The sequence below is a fragment of the Mustela lutreola genome, chromosome 7 (genome assembly GCF_030435805.1).
Source record: "Mustela lutreola isolate mMusLut2 chromosome 7, mMusLut2.pri, whole genome shotgun sequence".
Classification (NCBI taxonomy): domain Eukaryota; kingdom Metazoa; phylum Chordata; class Mammalia; order Carnivora; family Mustelidae; genus Mustela; species Mustela lutreola.
The window spans coordinates 57,995,637-58,013,980 of NC_081296.1; the positions used below are offsets into that span (position 1 = coordinate 57,995,637).

Genomic DNA, 18,344 nt, shown 5'->3' on the forward strand with positions numbered 1-18,344 from the left:
ATCCTCTCTCTGCATGTGACCTGCCAGTTAGCCCCTTGATATAAAAGCCAACCATCTATGCAAGATAAAGCCATATTTTTCTCTCCCTAGCTGTGAAGTTTCTTTCATAACCTGGATTTATCTGCTCAATTTCTTTCTCAGCATCTCCATTTGATATCTAATGAAACATGCTTATGATTAAACTTTTTTTTGATTTCTCTCTCCTCAAACTGGCCAATCCTTCCTTTACTGCCATACCACTAAATTGCACCACCAATCACTCAGCTGTTCAGGCTATACACTTTGGCCACATCTTTACCACTCCTCTCAATACGCTACATCAACAAGTGTTCTAGGCCTCAAAACATTCAGAATCTGAACAATTTTTAGCGTTCCTATCAGCTTTCACCCGGTGGATGTTATTCCCATTTTGACCACTACAAAAGCCTTTTAAATTGCCTGTTTCCATTTTTAAATGCCTAGAGACTTACCCATATAGTAGCTAGATGACAGTTTTTAGAAAATCTGACCATGTCAACTACTAGCTTTCAATCTTTTATATATACTTTAAACCCTCCAGTTCCTGGGGCGCCTGGGTGGCTCAGTGGGTTAAGTTGCTCCCTTTGGCTCAGGTCATGATCTCAGGGTCCTGGGATGAATTTCCACATCGGGCTCTCTGCTCGGCAGGGAGCCCAGTTCCCTCTCTCTCTCTCTCTGCCTGCCTCTCTGCCTACTTGTGGTCTCTGTCAAATAAATAAATAAAATATAAAAAAAAAAACCATCAAAAACCAAAAAGCAAAAAAAAAAGTTTCTTACCATAGCTAGGAAGGCCAATGAGGCCTTCTTCCATGTCCTCATTTCCTACCACTCTTCTCCCGACTGGGCTCACTCCAGCTGTGCTGATTCTTGACTATGCCAGGGGTGGCCCATATACAGGCCTGGATTACCCTCACTCTATCCCTCTCTCCACCTGGCCAGTATTCACATGTCTTAATCTATTACTTTATTCAGATTTCTAGTAAAAATCAGAAACTCACAGAGGCCTTTCCCTACTTTACCCATCTTTGCTACTCTGTTTCCCAATCCCACTTTAGTTTTCTTCAAAGTGCCTATAGCTACCTGGCATTGAATTATATACTTAGTGTGTATTTTCTGTCTCAACAGTCTGAATGTAAGAGAAAGACAGACATTATTTTGCTCACCAATGTATTTGTAGAATCTAGGACACTATCTGGTATATTATAAGTGCTTACTAAATATTTGTTATCTCAATTAATGAACATGCAATAATAGTAACCAGTTAGTGAAATAATTGCTTGTAGCCAGAGGAAAAAAGAGTGGAAAAAATGCAAAGAGTGGAAACTCCACTTTGCTAAAAACAAAAGCAAGGCAATAAAGATTTTGTTTTTTATAGGGATACACCATTAGTCCCGGAAAACAGGAGAATATCCATGGCAGGAACATGCTCAATACAATACTGTTTATTTTTTATTTTTTATAAACATATATTTTTTATATACATATATTTTTATCCCCAGGTCTGTGAATCCATCATTTCATCTTTCTTTTTGTCTCTTTCATCCATGATGCTTTGTGCTGTGATCTTTCTTACCGTCACTAAGTTATAATCTGCTCTAAAGTTGTGTGTGTGTGTGTGTACACTGTTTCTTGCTGTCTTCTGTTTCTAATTGTCCATATCTTTATTAAATGGCTTTTATAATTGTTCTCTCTTATTTTTTTTTTTTTTAATTTTTTTTTTTAATTTTTTATTTTTTATAAACATATATTTTTTATATACATATATTTTTATCCCCAGGTCTGTGAATCACCGGGTTTACACACTTCACAGCACTCACCAAATCACATACCCTCCCCAATGTCCATAATCCCACCCCCTTCTCCCCAACCCCTTCCCCCCCGGCAACCCTCAGTTTGTTTTGTGAGATTAAGAGTCACTTATGGTTTGTCTCCCTCCCAATCCCATCTTGTTTCATTTATTCTTCTACCCACTTAAGCCTCCGAAATAAGTCTCTCTTATTTTAAATAGATAAGTGAACTGTTTTAGGTTATTCCCTCTTGAAGAAAATATGTTTATAGTCAATAGCGGATATATTTTCTCTATGTAGTTAGTCAATATCCTTTAACAGAAAAATGTCCTCCTCTTACTACCGAATGTTTTTTTCTACCCCATATTCAGGGTCAGAAAATCTGGTATATGGGATTTGAATAAGTAATAAGGTATAGAATGATGAAGTTGTCATTCCACAATTTATTCTTGGTGCATATGTTTGGGAGTTCAGCTAACATTTCAATTTAAGTAAAATACTATTATTTTTATTAAATATATTTATTAATATATTTATAAATAAAATACATATGACAATGTTTATTTAGAACAGTTCTCATGTTGTAGGCTATGTTATATATTTGAGAATAAAACCAATTTCCATTAGGAGGAAACTATTTTAACTTACATTTTCATATGGAAAAAATACAATAAAGGGTTAGAGGAAAGTAAAAAAGACATTACCAAGAAAATCTGAGCTGTACCTTACCTAATGCTATTATGTGAGGATTGTAGAATCCAATAGAGGCCAGACATCCAAGTATAGGTTTCTCTCTCCTGGAGTCAGCCTTGATCTCCTTGTCCTCTCATTTCAGCAGGAAAAAATGTGTAGCCATGTCAAACAAGTTGTGCTCCAATTCACGCTTCTGTAAGGGGTTGCGTGTTGGAAGAGTAATATTATCAAGAATAGAAATTATTTGAAGCCCACACAATGAGTATATTGGCCTTTCATGCTGGTTACATGAAGTTATACAGGGCACCATAGTTTCTCCTGATTTGGGAACAACTGATTACAGCCCTGCCTCTAAAAGAGGGTATGTACCAAACACACTCTGAATCATGATTTTTCTGTTCTTGACAGTCCATTTTGGAAGTGTGGTGATCCAGAGCACTCTATGACTACACAGGTCTTACTGCTGAGCTCCAGTCCCTTGTATGCTTTTAAATAAATGTGTCAAGTTTTGCTTCTGACCCTCCTGGATTATCTGACTTTTCCCAATGGCCTCATCTAGGAATAACAATGAGAAAGTTTTGGCTAGATCTCAGAAAGTATTTCTTTAACTGAGGCTTAAATTGGTCCAGCCTCTAGGGGAAAAGGGAAAGATGGTGAGTCCTGGATCTAAGCTGAAGAATAAGTTGGTTTTAAGCCTTGGATCAGAATGTTACATATAACCAAAAGCATCTGCATATATTTTTTATAGTAATGCAGCTGTGTTTTCCCATAAAAGAGACGACCTGGATTTAGGATGAAAATGTAAGAGCAAAGGGTTCTATAAAGCCAAAGGATATAAAGACAGAGTTTAATTATAGTAAAGAATTTACAAAACCCTTCAAAGTCTTATTTGATCTATTCCTTTCTCTCTATAATTGAGTACATATACAAGCTGGGAATGCTGGGATTTTTAGATCAGTAACAACTGTTCCACTATTACTTGACTGTTAAGTATTGTCCTACTGGTCTAAAGTCTCACTTTAGCCTGGGTAAAGTAAATTAAAAATTTACATCAACATTACATCAACATTATAATTGCTACAACTAATATTGTGACTTTGGAATGTATAATGGAGGTAATACTCTAATCCTGTTTGACTCTGCAGAGGTCAGATAAAGAGTCCTTCATAAATTCTTGTCCCATAATTTAAGAAGCACATGGGCAAATGGCGGTGATTTTGAAGGAAGCAATCAGAAGGGCTTGGAATTATGAAAAATGAGTAACAGTGGAAGGAGATTGCATATTTAAATTGGAAGACAAAGACTGTATCAGAAAAAAAGAGAAGGTGATCATTTAACACAGCAATTCAGTTTGTCCCATTTGTCTCCAAAATACAGAATTAAAAATAATAGTTAAAAGTTATAGGGAGATACATTACAATTGAATATGGAGAATAGCTTTCTAACAGAGAAACCTGTCAAGTAGGGGTGCCTGGGTGGCTCAGTGGGTTAAGCCTCTGCCTTCGGCTCAGGTCATGATCCCATGGTCCTGGGATCGAGTCCCGCATCAGGCTCTCTGCTCAGCGGGGAGCCTGCTTCCCCCTCTCTCTCTGCCTGCCTCTCTGCCTACTTGTGATCTCTGTCTGTCAAATAAATAAATAAAATCTTAAAAAAAAAAAAAAGAAACCTGTCCAGTGATGGACCAAGCTACTTCAGAAGAATACTTTCTATCATGGATTTTGTGAGATGTAGGCTGAGAAAGATGTAGGGATTTAAGTAAGCATCAAAAGCGATTTTTTTTTTTTCAATTCTGAAGCTCTGTGATAAGCATTTAAGATATGTCAAGGAAAAAAAGAACTTGCCCAGGTAACCTCAATGACATAAAAAAAGGTATAATGGGAAGTACTAAGGTTAGTGAGAACTTGAAGTTTTCATTAACACTGGTAAATATGAATAGTATTTTCTAAAGGTCATAAGTCAACAATAGACAAAGGGGGCAAAAAAGGGAATTCTGGACTGTATTGTAGTCAGTAAGACCCCAGAGTTATGTTGTGAAACTACAAATAATCCAATTCTATTAATTGAAGAAATTGTTATTTTTTTTCCTGGAAAAAAAAAATGTGTGTAGGACACTTACTCTCTGAGCAAAAATTTGAATTGTTCTTTAGTTTGGCCAAAGGCTATTCTGCCAGAATTGTGTAGGGGGAGGTGGTTCTGGTGGTTCTGAAGTAAAAGATATGACCATGAGGTGGCAGTAGCTTCAACAACTTTTATCTGGGGACACTGCTTAGAATATCTTGCTGGGGAAATCCCTCACCTTTCAGGAGACATTTCAGAGGTTATAGGCTTACAGGCCAGTACTCAGAAGGGAAGGAGGACTAAGGGCTAACACCCAGGAAAAAGAAGGGGATCAGAGAGTAAGCTTACTTGACAAGGTGCTATGAGTTAGCTTGGAGAGGGGGGAGGACTCTATGTCAGAAAGTTCCAAAGGGCAGCAATAACTTGGGGGTTTTTATCTACCTATAGCAGGCAGAAGTTATCTTATTGATGGCTAGCAGATATTGGGCACAGTTTCCTGGGATATGCAAGGTGGGCGGGCTCTGGATAGCTAAAAATCTATATCTTTGGGCTATATGTAAAATAATTAGGTATGTAAAAATTTTAGTACCTGTGGGCTTTGAGCTACCAGGTAACGAAGTAAACAATGTAGGGGCCAAGGTACGGAAGCCAACATTGGCTCATTTATATAACAGATGGGCTTTGAAATAGATTGTGATGGCTTTTTACTCTATTTTCTGTGTTTATTCAGACTTCAGAATTCATGCTTTCTCTACATGCTTTCATGTATACATGTACACACATATATGTATATACACACATGCATACCACTTCTTCTTTATCCATTCATCTATGGGTAGACACTTGGGTTCCTTCTGTATCTTGGCTAGTATACATAATGCTGCAATTAACATAGGTGTGTGTATATCTTTTTGAAATAGTGTTTTTGTTTTCTTTATTGGTAGAATTACTGGGTCATATGGTAGTTCTATCTTTATTTTTTTGAGGGACCTCTACAGTGTTTTTCACAATGACTCTACCGATTTACATTCCCACCAGTTTACATTCCCACAAAGAACAAGAATGTGTTCTTTCCCCCCCGACATCCTCACTAATGCTTATTTCTTATTTTTTGATGCTAGTCATTCTAACAGGTGACATTTCATTGTGCTTTTCATTTGCATTATCTTGATGATTAGTGATGTTGAGCATCTTTTCATGTCTCTGTTGGTCATCTATGTGTCTTCTTTAGAAAAATGTATATTCAGGTCTTCTACCCATTTTTAAATCTGATTGTATGGGGGGTTTTTTGGTGTTGAATTATGTAAGTTCTCTATATATTTTGGACATTAACCTCTTATCAGATATATCATTTGCAAATGTCTTCTCCCATTCAGTAGTTTGCTTTTTTGATTTGTGGATGATTTTCTGTGCATAAGCTTTTTATTTTGATGTAGTCCCAATAATTTATTTTTGCCTCTGTTTCACTTGCCTGAGGAGACCTATCTAGAAAAATTTGGCTAAAGCTGATGTCAAAGAAACTACTGCCTATACTTTCTTCTAGAAGTCTTATGATTTTAGGTCTCACATTTAGGTTTTTAAACCATTTTGACTTTATTTTTATGTATGGTATAAGAAAGTGTTCCAATGTCATTCTTTCCCATGTAACTGTCAAGTTTTCTCAGCATCATCTTTTTGAGGAAACTGTCTTTTCCTTATTGTATATTCTTACCTCATGGGTGAATTGACCATATTATCATGAGTTTATTTCTAGGCTCTCTATTCTGTTCTGTTGATTTATGTGCCTATTTTTGTGGCAGTACCATATTATTTTGATTACTAATACATTTTAGTTTATCTTGAAATCTGGACTTATAATGCCTTTAGCTTTGTTCTTCTTTTTTAAGATTGCTTTGGCTGGGGAACTTAAAATTTAATGCAAATTTTCTGAGAATTTATTTTCTTTAGAAAAAATATTGGAACTAGATCATATGTATGTGTATTCTTAAGAGGTTTGGCACACACTTGTCTATTTTAACTTTGTAGCAAGGTAAATTGTCATGGGTTGGAGATAACTGGAAGACAGCACTGGTCTGTGATTCAGAAGACCTTGGGCCAAACTTTATGATATACTAGCTGTGCCAGGGTGATAAACCATTTAACATTTATGTGCTTAGATTCCCCATGTAATCTTGTCAGAGCCTCATGAGTTAGGGAAACTCTTTGAATGTTTTGACCTCAGATGAATTGCAAACATGGTTTCAGTGTAGTTTCAGAGAACTAACAAAGATCTCATAGATTCTTGCCCCATTCTGCTAAAATAAAGTAGATTTTTTTAAAAAAAGCAAACAAGTAAAAACATCACTTTCAGCAGGCAGGATAAATTCATTATGAAAAATGCAGTTGTAATTCTAGAAAACATTTTTGTGTATTCTTTTTTAAAGGATGTCTTGTGGGTACCTGGGTGGCTCAGTGGGTTAAGCATCTGCCTATAGCTCAGGTCATAACCCCAGAGTCCTGGGAGCGAGTCCAATATCAGGCTTCCTGCTCAGTGGAGAGTCTGCTTCTCTGCCTCTCCCCTGGGCCATGCTCTCTCATTCACTTTCTCAAATAAATAAAATTTTAAAAATGAAAGGATGCCTAGTGTTGAGAGGACCAGTAGGAATCAGAATTGTTTTCTGAATGAATACCTTGTTTCCAAGTCTTTTTTAAATTTTTTAAAATTCAATAGCCAACATATAGTACATCATGAGTTTTTGATGAGTTTCAGTGATTCATTAGTTGCATATGAAACCCGGTGCTCATCACATTACGTGCCCTCCTTAATGCCCATCACCCAGTTACCCCATCCCTCCACCCACCTCCCTTTCTGCAAGTGTCAGTTTGTTTTCCAGAGTCTAGAATCTTATGTGGTTTGTCTCTCTCTCTGATTTCTTCAGTTTTTGTCCTCTGAACTATTTCTTATACATTCCACATGAGTGAAACCATCTAATTGTCTTTCTCTTATTGACTTCTTTCATTTAGCATAATACCGTCCAGTTCCATCCATGTCAGTGTAAATGGTAAAAATCCATCCTCTCTGATGGCTGAATAATATTCCATTGTATATACGAACTGCATCTTCTTTATCCATTCATCTATTGAAGGACATCTTTGTTCCTTCCACAGTTTGACTATTGTGAACATTGCTGCTACAAACATTGGGGTGCACATGCTGCTTCTTTTTACTACATCTGTATATTTGGTGTAAATACCCAGTAGTGCAATTGCTGGTTCATAGAGTAGCTCTATTTTTAACTTTTTGAGGAACCTCCATACTGTTTTCCAGAGTGGCTGTACCAGTTGCATTCCCAACAGTGGAAGAGGATTCCCCTTTCTCCACATCCTCACCAACACTTGTTCCTTGTTTTATTAATTTTAGCCATTATAACTGGTGTAAGGTGGTATCTCATTTTGGTTTTGCTTGTGTTTCCCTGATGACAAGTGATGTGGAACATTTTCTCACGTGTCTGTTGGCCATTTGTATGACTTCTTTAGAGAAGTACCCCTTTATGTCTTCTGCCCATTCTTGACTGGATAGTTTGTTTTTTGGGTGTTGAGTTTGAGAAGTTATACATCTTGGATGCCAGCCCTTTACTGTTATGTCACTTGCAAGTATCTTCTCCATCTTGTGGGTTGCCTTTGTTTTGTTGAGTGTTTTCTTTGCTGTACAGAATGTTATTGTCTTGATGAAGACCCAAAAGTTCATTTTTGTTTTTGCTTCCCTTGTCTTTAGAGACATGTCTTGCAACAAGTTCTGTGACTGAGGTCAAAGAGGTTACTGCCCGTGTTCTCCTTTATGATTTTTTTTAAAAATTTACTTTTAGCATAACAGTATTAATTGTTTTTGTACCACACCCAGTGCTCCATGCAATCTGTGCCCTCTATAATACCCACCACCTGGTACCCTGACCTCCCACCCCCCGCCCCTTCAAAATCCTCAGATTGTTTTTCAGAGTCTATAGTTTCTCATGGTTCACCTCCCCTTCCAATTTCCCCCAACTCCATTCTCTTTTCTATCTCCCCATGTTCTCCATGCTATTTGTTATACTCCACAAATAAGTGAAACCATATGATAATTGACTCTCTCTGCTTGACTTATTTCACTCAGCATAATCTCTTCCAGTCCTGTCCATGTTGCTACAAAAGTTGGGTATTCGTCCTTTCTGATGGAGACATAATACTCCATAGTGTATATGGACCACATCTTCCTTATCCATTCATCCGTTGAAGGGCATCTTGGTTCTTTCCACAGTTTGGCGACCATGGCCATTGCTGCTATAAACATTGGGGTACAGATGGTCCTTCTTTTCACTACATCTGTATCTTTGGGGTAAATCCCCAGTAGTGCAATTGCAGGGTCATAGGGAAGTTCTATTTTTAATTTCTTGAGGAATCTCCACACTGTTTTCCAAAGAGGCTGCACCAACTTGCATTCCCACCAACAGTGGAAGAGGGTTCCCCTTTCTCCACATCCTCTCCAACACATGTTGTTTCCTGTCTTGCTAATTTTAGCCATTTTAATTGGTATAATGTGGTATCTCAAAGTGGTTTTAATTTGAATCTCCCTGATGGCTAGTGATGATGAATATTTTTTCATGTGTCTGATAGCCATTTGCATGTCTTCATTGGAGAAGTGTCTGTTGATATCTTCTGCCCATTTTTTGATATGATTATCTGTTTTGTGTGTGTTGAGTTTGAGAAGTTCTTTATAGATCCTGGATATCAACCTTTTGTCTGTACTGTCATTTGCAAATATCTTCTCCCATTCCGTGGGTTGCCTCTTTGTTTTCTTGACTGTTTCCTTTGCTGTGCAGAAGCTTTTGATTTTGATGAAGTCCCAGAAGTTCATTTTCACTTTTGTTTCCTTTGCCTTTGGAGACATATCTTGAAAGAAGTTGCTGTGGCTGATATCAAAGAGGTTAATGCTATGTTCTCCTCTAGCATTCTTATGGATTCCTGTCTCACGTTGAGGTCTTTTATCTATTTTGTGTTTATCTTTGTGTATGGTGTAAGAAAATGGTTGAGTTTCATTCTTCTACATATAGCTTTCCAGTTTTCCCAGCATTTCCCAGCATTCCCACCATTTATTGAAGAGACTTTTTTTCCACTGTATATTTTTTCCTGCTTCGTTGAAGATTATTGGACCATTGAGTAGAGGGTCCATATCTGGGCTCTCTTCTCTGTTCCACTGGTCTATTGTCTGTTTATATGCCAGTACCATGTTGTCTTGGTGATCACAGCTTTGTAGTAAAGCTTGAAATCAGGTACCATGATGATCCCAGTTTTATTTTTTGTTTTTCAACATTTCCTTAGCGATTTGGGGTCTCTTCTGATTTCATACAAATTTTTGGATTATTTGCTCCAGCTCTTTGAAAACTACAGGTGGAATTTTGATCAGAATGGCGTTAAAAGTATAGATTGCTCTAGGCAGTAGAGACATTTTAACAATGTTTATTCTTCTGATCCAAGAGCATGGAATGGTCTTCCATCATTTTGTGTCTTCCTTAATTTCTTTCATGAGTGTTCTGTAGTTTCTCAAGTACAGATCCTTTACCTCTTTGATTAGGTTTATTCCCAGGTATCTTATGGTTCTTAGTGCTATTGTAAATGGAATCGATTCTCTAATTTCCCTTTCTGTATTTTCATTGTTAGTGCATAAGAAAGCCACTGACTTGTCTCCCTCCCAATCCCATCTTGTACCATAAGTGACTCTTAATCTCACAAAACAAACTGAGGGTTGCCGGGGGGAGGGGGTTTGGGAGAAGGGGTTGGGATTATGGCATTGGGGAGGGCATGTGATTTGGTGAGTGCTGTGAAGTGTGTAAACCTGGTGATTCACAGACCTGTACCCCTGGGGATAAAAATATATGTTTATAAAAAATTAAAAAAAAATAAAAAAAAAAATTCGACATAAATATAAAAAAAAAAAAAGAAAGCCACTGACTTCTGTATATTGACTTTGCATTTTATGTTTTATTTGTTTATTTTTATAAATGAAAGGTAACTGTTTATTACCAAAGAGAAAAATGTATACAAGAAGATCTAGATTCTTTTTCCTCATGCACTATGTTTTTGTAGTGAAGTTCCAAATATCAACTCTGAGGGTATTTGCAAGAGTACATTTTTCTTAGCACATGACCATTTACTGTATGGTGGAATTTTTTTCATAGAAATAAAATAAGTGTCATATATTCTCATAGTTTATAAGAAGCTTAGAACATTGTATTAACAGAAAGCAATATTATGTTTTGCTGTAAAATATCATAAAAGTGACATGATCTTGTGGTTCATAAATGCCTAATTACTTGATTTGAACAGGGGAATTAAAAAACCCAGCAGGACAGGCCTGCCTTTAAGATGTTTTTGTATTCAATTCCTTTTACTTTTACATCATCTCCAATTAGCTGATACATGTAAAGGACAACTGTAGAAGCCTGAATATCCATTGATACAAATTAAGGAGTAATGTTTTTGCTAAGAAATTATATGCTTCAGTGGCAAAACCTGGGTTAATGTAAAATTTTTTTTCATGCTCAAATGCTTCAAATTTGTTTGTGTATCTTGAGTTACGAATGTCCTCATCAAACTGCCTTACAATAGGGCTAAGCTGGTCATGTCTCTTATGCATGTTGCGTATGGATCAAACCAAATTTGAACTGCCCAGCAGTCACAACTTTTTGTTCTGTATAATTCAGATTCTCATGAAAGACTCCTGTTACTATATGAACATCACTGGTCAGAGTCTTGAGACAGTCATACCTCTCTTTGGTGCAAAGTTTTCCAGTACAGAGAATGTGCTGAATCTTTCCGGGTACCAGTGCTTTTTTTTTTTTTGTCTGTGGATGACTTGAGATGTCTTTTTCTTTTCTTTTTTTTTTTTTAATTTTTTAAAGTTTTTCAGCGTAACAGTATTCATTATTTTTTTTTAATTTTTTATTTTTTATAAACATATATTTTTATCCCCAGGGGTACAGGTCTGTGAATCACCAGCAATTGCACTATTGGGTATTTACCCTAAAGATACAAACGTAGTGATCCAAAGGGGCACGTGCACCCGAATGTATTCATTATTTTTACACCACACCCAGTGCTCCATGCAATCCATGCCCTCTCCAATACCCACTACCTACCTGGTTCCCCCAACCTCCCACCCCCCCACCCCTTCAAAACCCTCTGATTGCTTTTCAGAGTCCATGAGTCCACTGGTACCAGTGGTTTTTAAAATTCAGTCAGCAAACTGTTTCACCAGGGTGGGCTGAACAGGTCTCCATACCAACACCAGCTGGAGAGAGAACAATCTTTGTCTTTAGAGAGGGATTTCTTCAGATATGGATCGAAGTACATAGTTGATGTGTTGATGTAGGAAGCATCCTGTCACTGTGCTCTGCTCAGTCACTACAACCACTGCTACCTTCTTCCTTGGGCTCCTCAGTAACCCCCTTGCATTTTAGAAATGCTGTTTCTTGTGCTTACACTATAGTCTCTCACTGTGTCAAATAGAATGCCCTGTGGGGCACCTGGGTGGCTCAGTGAGTTAAAGCCTCTGCCTTTGGCTCAGGTCATGATCTCAGGGTCCTGGGATCGAGTTCCGCATCAGGCTATCTGCTCAGCAGGAAACCTGCTTCCCCCTCTCTCTGCCTGCTTCTCTGCCTAAAATTGTGGTCTCTCTCTCTGTCAAATAAATAAATAAAATCTTTAAAAAAAATAGAATGCCCTGTTATTCTTGATATTCCTTTTCTATTCTAGTATCTAGGAGATTTCAAAGTCTGAAATAGATCTCAGACCAAGGAGACATAACATCACTTGGGCAGAGATCCTAGGAATACAGAACTATTCTGGACTGTAGAGTGAGTATCCTTTGTCCTTAGGAAATTTGTATTTGATGGAATACCTGAGCCATCACTCAGATTGTCCACAAATGACATTTCCTCATTTGGCCAGTTAAATTAAAGTTTTAGCCAAATATTTCCCTTAATCTGTGCTACTGCCTAACTAGCACGAGGCCTCTGGCTTCCCCTACAGGGGGCCATCATTTCTATGTAGGGGGGATTCTCTGTTTTTGCTTTCTTCCTTATCAGTTTCTGCTACTTGTTCTATCTTGTCCACAAAGCTTACCTGGTATTGGGGTAGCAGTTAGTTTACTTTTGAGCAGAGGAAATAAGACAGAGTTGAAGTTTCTCAGGAAGAGTTCTTTCTCATCTCCTGCAACAAGGATATAAATGCCTTTCTTCTGTGATTCTTTCCTCCACAATGGCCTATGCCCTCTCTCAAACATAGATGTGACACCCTCTTAAATTAAAGTTGGGAAGAGCTAGGGCAAAGAGGAGAGTGCTTTGTTAACTTTGTAACTTCTCCAAAATCTGCATGATTTTTTCTCTCTTTTCCCCCTTATCAACTTTTTCTACTTCATGATTTCTTATTTCCTAGTCTGGTTTGGGGATTTGTTTCTCAGTACTTCTTTACCATATTCTTCTGATACTTGAAAGAATAAGACTCTTCTCCATTTTCCAGCAGAGTTTCTTTCTTCTTTACAATAAGAGAAACCCACTAGCTCCATCATTTCCATGACTTCCCTCTCCATCTTCCTGGTTGTCTTAATATTAAGGTTCTCTCTAGCAGGAAGACTTAAAAAGAGCCCATAATCTTACCAGAGGGAATCTGACCTTCAAACAAAGGTTGGGGGCATAGAGAGAAAGAAGAAGAAAGAGAATGGTAGATATCTATCTGAATGGTAAGATCTTCTTTTTCAGAGAATATGAGCCATTACTTCATGGAAGGAAATCATGAAATCAGAGGCAGGACTGAGTTTGGATAATTTAGCATTCCAAAGATGGAACGGTTCCCCACACTCTGATTTATATCATGCTTGACATGATTGAAACTCTATTTGAAAAACTTTTGCTGGTTTTTTGGAGTAGCAATTACACAAATTTGATTATAAAGACATTAAAATATTTTTTCATCATCCAAATCATTAATTTTTCTTAAGCATGGACAAGTTATCCTTTCTTGCTTGCATTTTTTTCTTTTTTTCTTTTTAAATTTCTTTTCAGCGTAACAGTATATGAAGACATACAAATGGCTATCAGACACTTGAAAAAATGTTCATCATCACTAGCCATCAGGGAGATTTAAATTAAAACCACTTTGAGATACCACCTTATACCAATTAAAATGGCTAAAATTAGCAAGACAGGAAACAACATGTGTTGGAGAGGATGTGGAGAAAGGGGAACCCTCTTGCTTACCTTTTAAATCTTTAAACTAGAGCTAATGATAATACCTTCCTCACAGAATGGTTGTGATCATCAGAATAGAATCATACATAGTATGTACACAATTGATTTCAGTTAATATTTTTCACTTGGAAAGCTCTTTATCACTTACAAAACACTTTGGCATACTCTCTCAATTCATCCACACAATTATTCTTATATAAGGGACACTCCATTTGATTTTTCAAACTGGATATGTTGCCACCAGAATAGAATTGAGATTGTATTAAAAAGGAAGATAAGGAAGATGTGGTCCATATACACTATAGCGTATTATGCCTCCATCAGAAAGGATGGATACCCAACTTTTGTAGCAACATGGATGGGACTGGAAGAGATTATGCTGAGTGAAATAAGTCAAGCAGAGAGAGTCAATTATCATGTGGTTTCACTTATTTGTGGAGCATAACAAATATCATGGAGGACAAGGGGTGTTAGAGAGGAGAAGGGGGTTGGGGTAAATTGGAAGGGGAGGTGAATCACGAGAGACTATGGACTCTGAAAAACAATCTGAGGGGTTTGAAGTGGCGGGGGTGGAGTGGGAGGTTGGGGTACCAGGTGGTGGGTAATATAGGGGGCAGGGATTGCATGGAGCACTGGGTGTGGTGAAAAATAATGAATAATGTTTTTCTGAAAATAAATAAATCAATTTAATTAAAAAAAATGAAAATGGCCTTTTGAGCAACTGCCAGGAAGATCTCTGTAGACTCTAAGACGTTTTGATATCCTGTGAATAAGTATTCTCTGCTTATTCTGACTGACACTCTATGGCTATATTCTATTTTACTTTCTGAGAATTGACTCAATTACCTAAAACAAACAAAAACAAACAACAACAAAAAACCCATTCTAGATTGAAATTTAACATGGTTTTCATAAAGTTACACATGGATGTCATTCAGATTATTCCCAGTTGTATCCCCAATTATATCCACAAGTTAGTTTATCCAACAATGATGATGATTCCTTAAACTGACTTTATGGTGAACTGTGATTTCTTTTTGATGCATACATACCTGATAAAATCTAAGTCAGAAATTCAAGTTGAAAAAATGTTACATTCCTTCCATAATTAAATAATGATTTTTTGAAATCTTATTTCAATGAGAAAAAAAAAAGAAGGAAAATAAGAAAAGTGGATAGTAAGTATACAGGTAACACACTCTGCCATGCATGTGTTGAGAGTAAAATAAGAAAATAAATACAGTAATGGAAATTAAGAACTAGACCCTTTTCCCAGTAACACCACTTTAGGAGATTGATATTCATGCAAATATTTATATCCAAATAAACAGCAAGAGAGACTGTCAGTGGCTAGAAAATCCTTGAAAGACAAAAACAAAGGTCAAGAAAACAAAAAAAAATGAAGCAGTACAAAGCCAAAGATTTTAGTCAAAACTTGTAAACATGTATGGAAAAATTAAATATAGATTTGTTTCCCAAACTTCAACAAAGCACCTCATGTGGTACTTAAGAAAAATGAATGAATGTGATGATGAAAAATGTTTTAATATCTTCATAATCAAATTTATATAATTGTTGCTCCAAAAGGAGGCAAAAAATATTCAAAAAGAGTTTTAGTCAAGTCAAGCATGATATTAATCGGAGTGTGTCCATTTCAAAAATCACAAGTGCAGCCTTATATTTTAAACTAAGCAATCCGTTTATTTCTCAAGAAACTGTTCTAAGATAGAAACCCCAGTGAGAAAATTAATACATGCGTATAGTAGTCTTACATCCTGGATTTTCCAGAGGCAGTTTTAGATTAGATGATGAGTCCTAATCTAGTTAGCAAAGCATCATCATGATAGAACTTTATGAAGATTTAATTGGGATATTAATTTTTGCAATAAAAATGGAAGTTACTGTATAACAAAATGATGGCTGTTGGGTGGAAGAGTTTCTGAATCCTTGGATAATAATTCTAAGCAATCATTATTATGTAGTTGGTGGCATGCATTTTTCTCCTAATCCACCTTCTGGAAAGTCCCTTTCTTTCATCCTGCAAAAGTAAGTTTCAAGGTACTTGGAAGAACAGTCCTCCTCCTAGAAAAATATTGATCTCACCACATAAAAATTTACAATCCATACCATACTGGTTGAATGGAATATTAAAGTTCTAAAAGTTCCTGAAAAGCAATAGTCATAAAAACTTGGTATAATATAGGAATAAATTTGATGTCATATCAAATAAATATACATATAAATGAAAATGTAAAGTGTATTGTATCACTGTAACAATTTCTTAACAATTTTCCTTACTGTTCTTTTAATACTGTTGCAGCAACAAATAACAATGAACTGTCAACTTATTTTTGAACTTAAGTAATTTATTATAAAGTAGATTATTTCCCTCTCCACTTTTTAGGAAGAGACATTCTATTATCTAAATCACAATTAAATGACCAATTAAGCTTTTAGTGAACCTTTGTTCACTAAAACATGTATGCTCTAATGAACCTTTGTTTAGGTAAAAATATTGACACTCAGAATCCTGTATATCTGAATATTTTGATGATGTTAGAATTAGAATTAGCCCCTTAAACTGGAAGAGATTATGCTGAGTGAAATAAGTCAAGCAGAGAGATTCAATTATCATATGGTTTCACTTATTTGTGGAGCATAACAAATAACATGGAGGACAAGGGGAGTTAGAGAGGAGAAAGGAGTTGAGGGAGATTGGAAGGGGAGGTGAACCATGAGAGACTATGGACTCTGAAAAACAATCTGAGGGTTTTGAAGGGGTGGGGGGTGGGAGGTTGGAGGAACCAGGTGGTGGGTATTGGAGAGAGCATGGATTGCATGAAGCACTGGGTGTGGTGCAAAAACAATGAATACTGTTATGCTGAAAATAAATTAAAAAATTAAAAAAAAAGAGAGAGGAAAAAAAAGAATTAGCCCCTTAAGGAGCTTAGAAAGGGATAATGTATAAGGAAACAAACAACATATATCTGAATGTCATTAGGCTAGCATAACATTATGGTCCCATAGAAATTTTGGATAATTGCTTTAAGGGTTTATTTATCAGGGGTAACCTAATAGAATCAAATAAGAAAAGAACCACAAACAGAAATAAATACATTTTCCTTTTATTTATAAATAACTAAAACAAAATGAGATAATTATAATTGATCCCAGAACTATTAATCTAAATCATCAAATAGGACACAGAAATTTTTGTCACAGAAGAACCATATTAACTACCCAGAAAATGCCCAGATGTGTACATTGCCTAGTTCATGTACACTCTAAGTGCCAAAGAAGAACCTAGTACTTCCATTTATCTGTATAATCTGGCCACTTTATGATTATAAGTGACCACATAGATGTTTTATTTAATAAGCTGATAGAGTTAACATAACTAGACTTATATTTGAAGATTTGAATAACTATACAATCCTGATTGCTTTTTGTAATACTATACTGACCTGATAATGGGGGGATTATCCAGTATAGTTTGGATGATACTGAGATGCCCCAGAACTTTCCTCAGGGCTGCTTTTATCTCCTTATTCCGAAGGCTATAGATGAGGGGGTTGAAGAATGGAGTTACCATAGCATAGAACAAAGTTGCAACTTTCTGTATACCAGCAGAATGCCCAAGTCCTGGGCTCACATACATGATCATCAGAGAGCCATAGAATAGTGATACCACAGCCAAATGAGACCCACAGGTTGAGAAGGCCTTGTGTCTCCCAGTGGCTGAAGGCATACGCAACACAGCTAATAGGACAAGTGTATAGGACCCAAGGATAAAAAGGAAGTTACCAAAGATAATTAATGAGCTTAAAGTATAGCAAAGCTGTTGGATTGTTGGAGCAGAGGTACATGCCAATGCAAACAGTGGCCCTGGGTCACATACAACATGGTCAATAATGTTTGGACCACAGAAGGGCATCTGAGAGATGAATACAATGGGGATCAGGAACCACAGAAATCCACAAACCCAACAGATAATGACAAGTTTGGTACAGAAGTGTCCAGTCATGACGTTAGGGTAGTGCAAGGGATGGCAGATAGCAAGGTACCGATCAAGGGCCATGACAGCCAAGAGGAAACATTCAGATGTTCCCAAAGAGAAAAAGAAATAAAATTGGAGGAAACATCCAGTAAAGGAGATGGTCTTTTTATATGAGATGAAATTGACCAGCATCTTGGGAACTGTAGAAGAGACATACCAAATCTCTAGAAAGGAGAAATTTCCCAGGAAAATGTACATGGGGACATGGAGTCGGCATTCACACCACAAAGCACAAACAATGGCCCCATTCCCTGTTACAGTCAAAACATATGTTGTGGTGAAGAGTGAGAAGAGAAGGATCTGAATCTTCCACTCACAAGAAAAACCTAGGAGTATAAATTCTCTTACAGAAGAAAAGCTGGAGTATGGCGCAGAAACATTCATTGGGTCAGTAACCTGCAAGGTCAAGAGACATATTGCTATCAGTCAGGACTAGTTTTAAATGTGCTCCTTTTTAGAATGAAGAAAAGA

General features: G+C 36.7%; 1 protein-coding gene across 1 annotated transcript; it reads right to left on the reverse strand.

Moving 5' to 3' along the window:
* Window positions 1-10,900: 10,900 nt before the first annotated feature.
* On the reverse strand, window positions 10,901-18,284 carry LOC131837123 (olfactory receptor 11H12-like). Its single transcript, XM_059183382.1, is given in 5 exon segments — window positions 10,901-11,058; window positions 11,061-11,171; window positions 11,174-11,200; window positions 11,203-11,444; window positions 17,281-18,284. Coding segments are annotated over 5 exon segments (1,515 nt in total). The 5' UTR covers window positions 18,258-18,284.
* Between the last annotated feature and the right edge of the window lie 60 nt (window positions 18,285-18,344).